At 37.8% G+C, this 10,211-nt stretch overlaps 1 protein-coding gene across 1 annotated transcript in view; it reads left to right on the forward strand.

Annotated features, from left to right (window-relative positions):
* The window catches only part of TMEM65 (transmembrane protein 65), a 36,006-nt gene extending 25,900 nt beyond the window's left edge, over positions 1-10,106 (forward strand). The window contains exons 3-8 of the mRNA XM_017746045.1: positions 1,748-1,792; positions 3,862-3,929; positions 4,697-4,751; positions 5,946-5,988; positions 6,638-6,743; positions 8,261-10,106. Coding sequence (XP_017601534.1) covers positions 1,748-1,792; positions 3,862-3,929; positions 4,697-4,751; positions 5,946-5,988; positions 6,638-6,743; positions 8,261-8,353 — 410 coding nt within the window. The 3' untranslated portion in view covers positions 8,354-10,106. The remainder of the gene's footprint in view (positions 1-1,747; positions 1,793-3,861; positions 3,930-4,696; positions 4,752-5,945; positions 5,989-6,637; positions 6,744-8,260) is intronic.
* Positions 10,107-10,211: the final 105 nt, after the last annotated feature.

Consider the following 10,211-nt stretch of genomic DNA (forward strand, 5'->3'; position numbering starts at 1 on the left):
GTTGACTTAGGTTGCTTGGCCACCCTCAGGGCATCTGTAGCTTTAGGGAACCGTGGCCTCAGCTACTCTCTTTGTTTCAAGGTGGTTCTGATTTTCCCCAGTGTTGTAAGAATTTACGGTCTCTGAGAAAAGCTGCCCAAAGAGCAGTACCGGTGTATATAGATCTTTCTTTGTCCATGCTTCTATAAAAGATTTGCTTAACCTGTGAGGACAGAAGGAGACCATATGAAAATGGGTTCCATCCCCAATCTCATCCTTCTTGAACACAAGCTGAAAATTTTGGTCTGACGTTTTCTTGTTGTCAATACTCGAGGCTTCAGAAGATTGACTCTCACAGGGCTCCCCTCTGTTTATCATGTTCCTCTTCCATGTTCCTCTGAGCTTTGAATCTGTGAATTTCTTGGCATTTTCTAGGGGAAAGCAAAATAATCTTTATTTCTGTAGTATTTGGGCTATACTTGTCCCATTTGCATGGTAAGTACAACTGCTGTTTCTAGACCTTAGGTAGTGTTTACATCGGGCAGAGGGAAGAAGCACCTCTTCAGTAACTGCTATAGCTTGAAAGTTGTTAAAGACCTTCAATTAATGAAACTTTTTTGGAAGTCAGTGTCCTGGTTGGCTGAATACTGGTATTATGATCTCACTCTTTTCCTCAAAGCTACTTTAAGTGAGTATTTTAGTTTCTTCTTTACAATAGTATTGAATATAAGAGTGACTTGGATGCAAGAATACTCACTCTAGTCTCTACTGCTCAGATATGTGCTCAAATGAATCACAGTCTGTGTTTGCAGCATTGTCTTTCCATGTACTTGGCTTCCCCAAGTAAAATTTGAATACTTGAGTGTTGTAGGTTCTGCATTTTACCATTTTTAAGCTTCTTCTGTAGAAGTTACTTCAGCAGAAGTATGGAAGCAACTTGTCAGAATCTCAGGGTTCATAATATTGGAAAATATTGCGGGAATGACTTCTTTTGTTTTAAAAAGGAGGTCTTATTCTCAATATTGACACGAAAAAATACACAAAACAAGAAACCTAAAAAAGTAGGTAGGTTTCTTTCCCTTGCTGTTAAATGAGTAACTTGCTGCTGCATTCTGCACAGCATCTCTAGTCATGACTGCATTGATTTTGTGTACAGAAAGTACTCTGTCAGGTTCAGGAGTGATGTCCTGGTCCTTGCAGACTCTTAGTGATTTGAGGCCAGGATACCTGCAACATGCACCAAATGACCAAACTTAATCTGCTGTTACTGAAATCAGTGGTCTCTATTTTCCTTTTATTCTTATAATGCTGTGAAAAGATGCCTTTTGTGAGAATATAAATGGTAGGGTTTTTTTTTTTTGTATACTCTCTATGGGGGAAAGAAGGTTGTCAGCTGCATGTTTATAGGACCTCTAAAAATTAATAACATACAATTGTCTCTAGAAGATTTGATTTTTCTAATTTTAGTGTGTTTTTGTAATTTTCAAATGAAGATGGCTGTTGGATTGCTTCTGAAGTATGCTGTTACTTTGCATAATCACTTGTGCCAGTTTAAGCTTGTAATATTCTAAGATTTTTTGGCTTTAATACCATGTTTTCTTTTGTAAAAATAGTAAAAATGTAGGTGTGAAGTATTTTTCTTTCCAATTTGAAAGCTGTTAAATAACATAACTGCTTTTTTGCCTGCTAGTAATTTGGTAAAGACTTTATAGTAAACCAAATTTGTGATGAAGCAGCTAACTTTCTCATTTCATTTTGGCTTCTCTAGAGAAGTTGGAGGTTGCACCACCATCTCCAGGACAACTGAGACATGGTAAAAGAAGAATGTTGAATATGGTTCAGTATTTGTGGAGTCTCTCTTTGAATTGGTGTCATCTTTGTTGTACAAGTGCTTGTCTGTCCTCATCCCTGTTGTATGGAGTAAGAGAAAACCAAAGCAAGCACCAACACTCACCCTGCTGCCTTTGTTTCGTAACACCTCGGCTGGAGAATGTGCAGCACTTAGTGAAAGTAGGACAGAAAGCCCAAATGAGAGCGTGCTGTTCAAAGCCAGCTGAAAGCACTGTTTTTCTAAGCCAAGCAGTGTTGATGCTTCAGTACCTTGTGGAGGTTTTGTGTTTTAAAAGGACTGAGAAGTGGTATAAAATTGCAGAGAAATTGGAATATTTATAATACCGTGATGATTCAAATTCTGATTTAGTTTCCAAATTAGTGTATTTTTGTGATTTTATACTCTCCAGTGGGCAATTTATTTAGGCAAACATTCTCCTTTTCTAAGTATCTACATTTATTCTCATTTGGGGGTTTTTTTCCTCCCTTTGTCCCTGGGGTTCTGTTTGCTCCATGAATTCCAAAATTCTGTCCTTTTCACTAAGAATTTGAGCTCCCTTTTTAGCTCCGGAGTTTGGTACACACATTTGAAAATACTGGGTATATCTGTGTGCTTTTTTTGTTATTTATATTTTGGTGGGTTTGTCTTGTGATAGCTTAAAAAAAAATTGAAAGTTTCATACATTTTGTGCTGTCTTTTACCTGTGCAGTTTGGAAGATAGGTGTATTCCCACAAAGTAGTTGCAACTGTCCATTCACATTCTAGTACCTAAACATGAAAGATCTTGAGTGTGGGTTTGGTTTTTTGTGTGGTCATGAATTCATACTGTCTGCAGGAAGGAAACCCAAAAGGTACTGGTACCAGTTTCTTTTCACATGATTGTGAGGGTCATGTACTCTTCTTTCTTCTCTCTTCGTAGGTTTGCATCTCTTTAAGTTTATAAAATGTAGGAATTATAGTCCAATCTGAAGTGGAAAAAACCCCCAAACTCCAACCAAATCCAAAATAAATATCTGCTGCATTATGAATGTTAAAGAAAATGAAAATTTTCAACTTTCAGCTGTGTTTTTGTCAAGTAGCATGTCCTCGAGCTGTGTTTAGTCTTACGAAGTGAGCGCCTTGAAACTCAGCTGGAGGCGACGCTGTGCAAATTCAATCCCACACCCATCAGAAGCTTACAAGCTAAAACCTGGGAGAGAAAATGAAGCAGGACAAAAAGGAATGATACAGTAGCACTGTACTCATTCTTAGAAATTAACCAGAGCAGCATGTTCCAAGCTTCTGCAATAGAAAATATTTTCAAAAAGGATTTAATGGGTTTCAGAAGTAAAAAAGAAGAAAATGCATGAAACAAAAGGTGGAACTTGGTTTCTTAAGCACTGTATTAAGGAGCAGCTACAAATCTAACTTGTTCTGAGGACAGTGCACAAACAAAATCAAGACACAAGTTTGGGTTGAATTAGTGAGATAATTAACAGTATATGACACACTAGTGAAAACTACCTTAGCATTTGCCAATTTGGCTGAAGGAGTGTTGGCAAGAATTGTCTAGCTCCAGACAATGCTTTTAAAATACAAATTTTTAGGAATGTATGAAGAAGATGGAGCTCTTGCACAGAAGTAGTGAGAGACTTGCAGAGAAAGGGCCTTTATTTCAAGCAAGAGAAGCATGCGGGGAGTCTGGTGAGACAGTTTGGTGATCTTCAGTGATACTGCAACATCATTGGAAGGTCTCTAAATAATACCAGAGTTTGTGTAGCTTTAAATATTTCTCTTGTGAACTAGTAGGCTTCCATGTGAAATTGTACAACTATTTGCAGAGTAAATTGTTTAGCTGGTTCTTCACAAGCCATTAGTAACATTTCTCTGTAGCCAAGGGTTTTACCACACCTGCCAGCAACAAAAAGGTCACCAGCAGAATTAGTAGGAAATGAATTTTGTGTATGTTGCCTTTGTTTCTCTTAAAACCAGTATTAGACATTTCAGTTGTTCCTGTGCATGAGTGAACTCTCTTATAGTTATTTATTTTCTCTTTTACTTGTTTCTTTTAGTGTTCTTCCACAATGCATTACCTTTTGTAGGGTTTGGATTTTTGGATAACGCAATTATGATTGCTGCGGTAAGTTCATTGTTTAATTCCGTGATCGAGTCTGTAAGATTCAAGTGATTTTCAAGTGTTTTTCAAGAGAACAGAATAGACTGGCCTGTGAGGTCTAGTCTAGAAGGTCCCCCTGCTCAGGACTGTCTCAGGATCTCTAGTCTAACTCCCTGCCCAAAGCAGAACCAGCTGTAAGATGAGACCAAGTTGTTCCTGGTTTTATCCTGTGGGACTTGAGAAATCCAAGGGCAGCCTGTCTGAGCAACTTGTTCCAAGGCTCAGTTGTGCTCATGGTGGAACATGTTTTGCTTTATCCGACTGGAACACGTCTTGTTTTAGTTCATGCACATTGTCTCTCATCTTCGGACCACGTCGTGCTGTTTCATAGTGCAGTCCATGTGATTTTGTTTCTTCAGCTGAAAACATAAGGAGCTGTGATATTGTGTTTTATTTGTTTGCTCAGTATTTGTAGAAGTTTTCATTCAGTGCTGTACATTCAGCTAAGAATTGGAGTGGAGAAGGTAGTGTGCAGGGATAGAGGTTGCAGGTTTGTCCACCAGCTGCCTGCTTACAAGAGTATGAAATATTAAAAGAATTTCAGAAGTAGGCTCTTGCCTTAGGGGGAGATATATATGCCAGGAAGGTAGGATCTGTGTGATCCTAAATGTCCATTTATCCTTTCACTTTTAACATAGACAAGCAGTAAGCAATAATTCTGTCAGTTGTATCACTATAATTTATTTTAATTCCAGATCCCTCAAATAATGAGAAAACTGTTTATTTTTCAGGGTACCCAAATAGAATTGTCAATTGGAGTTGTCTTAGGAATTTCAACTATGGCAGGCAAGTATTAAAAATGCAGCACATTTAGACTAATACGGCACATTCCTATATTTTAGGCTGAAAGTAGCACACAGGGCTGGAAATGGCACTTCCTCAGTCTTGCAGCTGCCTTTCCTAATAAAGAAACAACCTCTGGGTGAAGCAAGGACATATTCCATTTCCAGAAATGGAATTTCAGTTCAAATAGCTTTTGAAATGCTTGTTGTTGGTTTCAACCTAATAATTCAAATCCTGGGTCAATTGGGAAAGTATATTTGCATTTCTGTAATGGAACTGCTCTAAATTCCCCAGGGCCCAGTATTGATGTTTGTGGATATATGTATTTGTACGTTGCTGTTTGCTTGCAGTGCTAAGTGGAGATCAGTGTTGGTGTCTTTCTACTGCAGTTCTTGGTGGCTCCTCTGCCTTGGTGAGATACCACAGGAAGGCCAAGCAGCCACCCTGCTCCTGCCCTGGGCCAAAACTGATAAGCTCGCTCTGCTTGACAGCTTTGGTGCCTCTGCAGTGTCAGAGGGTACAAAGCTGCTCATGGATCCACCAGCTGCAGGTGCAGCATTGCTCGAAAGCACATGGAGGGAGAGCTTAACTGAAAATGTTACAGCAGAGCGAGTTAAAGATTTGGGAATTTGCAGTCCTTGGTTCAATGTGAGAGAGTCACAGGCAAGCTTATCTCAGTAAGGCCTGCTGTGAAATCATGTATTTTGTGTGTAACTTCATTCACAGTATTTCTTCTTAAATTGACACAGTTCATGGATATGTTGACATTGTTTATCAAAGCTGCATATCTGAGTGACAGCTCCTTCTATTTCCAGTGCTCCTGTGCCTCTTCAGGCGCTGGAAGGCTTTGCTTGGTGTCCAGCATTAGCTGCATGGAGCTGGCAACCACGCACAGCTGTTCTTAACATTGATCTCGAAACTTACGTTGATTTCCAGGTGTTAGTGTTGTCTTTTTGTATTTGTCAAGTTTTCTCCGTGTAAATTGAGAAAAATACTTGAACCTCCTATTTTAGTCTGCCACTGTTATTAAACTGTAATAAGGTCAGAATAAAAACATTATAATAAAAGGAACTTAGTTCCTTAGTCTTTAATTCTATATAAATTGATAATAAGCGAGGGTCACTGGGGGCTGGGAGCTGGTAGGTTTTGTTCGTAACTAGAATAATACCTTTTTCTCTTCCCTCTTCCTCCCTCCAGCTGCAGCTTTGGGAAACCTTGTTTCAGATTTAGCTGGACTGGGGTATGTATGAACTTGTAGTAGGAATATTAAGTGCATTCATTGAGATGCAAAGTGAGAAAATAATTTTTTTGGTAACATAATACAGCTCTGCCTAATATACGTTCTCAGATTGTTATCCCCACATCTGAAGAGATTTTCTTTCTCCTCAGCTAAAACAATATCTTGGCAATGTCTTCAGGTCTAGGCACACCTATTTCTGATAAAAAGAGATACAGCTTATTTTAGTTTATAAAGGAAATTTTTGCATAGCTGCAGAAAGTAAAGCTGTTTGTTATGCCTGTTTTTCCCACTTTGCCTCTGTTTTGTTTTCTGCAAATTACAAGGCTTACCACTAACTAGTCTGTGTGTGACCTTTCCTCCAGTAAAGGTTACTTAAAAAGCTCTGCAAAAATGCATTAACATTCGTCCCAGTTGTGCTGTACTGCATAAAGTTTTTCTGGAAATACTGTATATTAAATCAGTGAGATAATTAACTTACATTGGAAAATGTGACCTTTGGAAGTCTAAACTCTGCCATAGTTTTCTTTCAATCACTTTATCGGTATGCTGAAGGAAAAGCTCTTGATTTTAAGTTCAAGTATTTCAAAACCCTCGCTAGACGATACTGTGAGATTCAAAATAGTTTGTTCTTGTCTTGTGGTTCTTCCAGTCTTGCAGGTTATGTAGAAGCTTTGGCTTCACGACTGGGTTTGTCAATCCCTGACCTGACGCCCAAACAAGCTGACATGTGGCAGACGCGTCTCAGTGCACACTTGGTGAGTATCCTGTGGGCGGCACTGCTGGCATGGAGGGTTTTCTGTTTAAACTAGCTGATAAATGCTTTTTGTCACTTTTTCTATTTATTCCTTAATGACCACCAACATCGTGCCTGTTCCTCAGAAGATCTAGTCATGATCCCATGTCAGGGAGAATCATGAGACTGGATTTTTTTGGGCTTGAGTGGTTTTTTGTATGTAGCAAGCCCCAAGTAACTAGTGGCGTGGATAGTCTCTGCAGTAACTTTGTGTATGCTGTGCAGATACCTGGGTTGAGCTCTGGCTATGGTGACAGTTTACTTGGAAGTTGTGACTCCTTAGTAGTTTACTCCTATACATTCTTTGTCAAGTGCATGCTATTTATATACCTGTGCTGGTATGTAGTAATTTCTAATATTCTATAATTAGCTTGGATATGAAATTAGCTTTACTCTGGCCAAACTTTTAGCATTTGCGTAGTAATCACTGCCTGTGTTTATAGTTACAGGATACTCATCTTGCAGATTCATTTTCATTTCTTGTGATTACTTACTTGACATTTAAACATTTGAAGTGGTCCCACTTCAACACTGAGAGCAATGATTAAAGAAATAGATTATCAGAAACTGAGTAAAGAAACAGATACTTATTTCACTTTGTCAGAATGAGCCTTCACTGGGAAAAATACTTTCGCAGATTTAAGGGAAGAGAAATAGCACTTACTGAGGAAAAGCTGTGGGAGAAAGCTTTTACTGAGAAGACTCTTAGAACGGACAGACCATAGGGCAATATGCCAACCCTTCACTGCTCAGTGCTTTGATCTATCACTGCTAAACCTAAGCCTGTGGAAAAACCCTTTCATTGCACTCAGTTTGTTCACATCCTTTTTCTGTGAAGACTTCTTGCACCTTTGCCTGTATGGTAGCATTTTTTCTTTTTTACCTGCTGTCTCAAGTGTTTCAGCACTATCCACCTACTGCTGGTGATGTGGTTTGGAGGCTGCTTGTCCTTATTTCCTCTCCTCTTGACTTATACATTCAGGTCAACTCTGAAATGTTTTTCAATTTTTATTGGTTTTGCCTTGTGCCTTTGAAAGCCATCATGTTTGCAAGGAGCCACTCATTTCTGACTTCTATGATTTGCAGCAGATACAAGCAAATACATTTATAATTGAACCTAAAATGTGTGTAGGTGTTGTTCAGTGGTTTGTTGTTTTGGTTTTTTTTCCTTTCCTGTCTTCCTGGCCATTTTGCTAATCCTTTGAGTGTCTGTTTTCTCTCTTGCCACTTGTGCAGCTCTTCATGAGCATTGCTCTCCTCTTTCTTCAGAATTGTCTTTTATCACAGCAAACACTGTTTCTAACCTTGTCATATCTGTCTCTCTCATAGACTGTGTTTCTAGTCTGCATGCTAAGAAAAACATACGACTCCTAACTGAAAACTAGAACGAGGGGTGTGTGTTCCTGGTTGTGGTGGTACATGGGAAATGAGTAACAACTGATCATTGAAAACCTAAATTTTTTTCCCCCCTTTCTTTAGGGTAAAGCTATTGGAGTGACCATTGGCTGCATTTTAGGAATGTTTCCTTTGTTGTTCTTTGGCGAGGAGGAAGAAAAACTGGAAGAAAAATAATAATCTTTTTACAAGACATATACAAATGTAAACTACTGTACCTCAATTATTCAATTATGCTGTCAATATTTAGGAATTAACAGACAGTAAAAAATGTATAGACTTGGGAACAAAACCTTCAGCATGTCATTTTATGGAAACACTAATTTATTGTGGCCTTGTTGTGTTCAGTACTTCTTTTTATAAGATACCATCTAGGTTTTTATTTAATTGTAAATTTTTAAAGTGTTTTCACTTATGGCAAGATGTTTACCACTTTCCCCTTTGAACTTATTCTTTAATGGATTATTACTTCAATAATCCACCATGGATGACAGTATCACTCTTGAGTTGCATATTGGTTGCTTAACAGTTGTAATTGCATGACAGATATATATCACTGGTGTTCATCAGGTCCTTCAGTGCAGATTATTAAGAAGGTCAGTGATGAATAATTTGAAGTCCCTCATTTTGCAAGGTGACTGGTTGCCCCTCACCAGCCATCATTTTGCACTGCCTTAGATTAGATATTTCAGTGAACTTTGACAGTATAGTTTCATTTTTTTCACAATTCTGACTTAAGTGTCTCTGAATTGTCTTCTGAGATGATCATGTTGATGTTTTGACAAGGTAAGTGTTTCCAGTGTAGGCTCTCCACCAAGTCCACTTTAAAAGTAGTGTTTTAACACCTTCTGTCTTTGCATATTCATGCCTCTTTTTTCCTTTCTAAACAGTGTTTTGAGAATTCAGTTGAAATATCCTTAAATTTGTCTTCCTGTATTTTGAGTGTGGTATTGAAGAATTCAAAACGACTGTTTCAAAACCACAAACAAATTTTTTAATTGTTCTGCTTAAAATAAGGTGTGAATAGTTGATTGGGATGAGGCCAGGGAGTAGTTCAGGGTATGAATGAGTGCTAGTGTTGCAAGTTTGTAATGAGTGGTTCAGTTGAAATGATAAGCGTACCATCAGTCTGGATTAGAGGACCTGGTTTGATGATAATACCTTTGTATTTAAGATTAAGCCTTTGCTACTTTTTTTTGTGTGAGACAATTAGTAAAAAAAACCAAGCAAGAAAAATATGAGAATTGAGGCCTTTTTACTTTGCTGACTTTTATTTTTGCAGTCTTACTTGATGTATTATAGACCTGACAGTGCAGTATCATGTAACTGCTTTTTTATATGGTTATGAATAAAATGATGACAGGTATTGAATATTCATAATATTTCAAGATCTGACTTGCAAATAGCATAATGCTAAACTTCTAATTTTCCCTTAGAGAAGGGTTCTTACTTGTTTGAATACTATTCGGAAAAGCCACTATTAAGTGGCACAGCCAGGGCACTTTGAAAGTTTTATTGCTGAAATTGCTAGCACTTCACAAACCTAGAAAGAAATGTTAAAAAAAAAAAAAATTAAGTCCCCTGATGATTTTTATTTGCTCTAGGAAAAGTCTTACTGTAACATGTGTGTTTTACAAAGCTCATTACTTATCTCATTGTCATAAATCTGACTTCTGTGTTCTGATTTCTAGAAGCCCTTCAACAGCAATACTGAAACTTTGACTTTAATGAAGGTGATACTGTTGTATCTGTTTCTTGAAAAGCAGATTTGGGAAGCTTAGACTGAGGAGTTCTAGTAGTATGTGCTGTACTTGGCACATTAAACCTTAAAAATCTGGACCAAGCTATAAAACTAAATGAAAGTTCAGCCAAGTATCAAATACAAATGCAGGGGAGTTTCTGCTTGCACTTCAAAGATGGAAGCTTTATTGAAATAAAATTAAATAAAATAACAACAATAACAAAAAACCCCACAACTCTAACAAAAAAAAAAAAACCCAAAAAAAACCCCAAGCCACAAAAACAATCCAGAAAA

The sequence above is a fragment of the Corvus brachyrhynchos genome, unplaced genomic scaffold, assembly GCF_000691975.1.
Source record: "Corvus brachyrhynchos isolate BGI_N302 unplaced genomic scaffold, ASM69197v1 scaffold28, whole genome shotgun sequence".
NCBI classification, from domain to species: Eukaryota; Metazoa; Chordata; class Aves; order Passeriformes; family Corvidae; genus Corvus; species Corvus brachyrhynchos.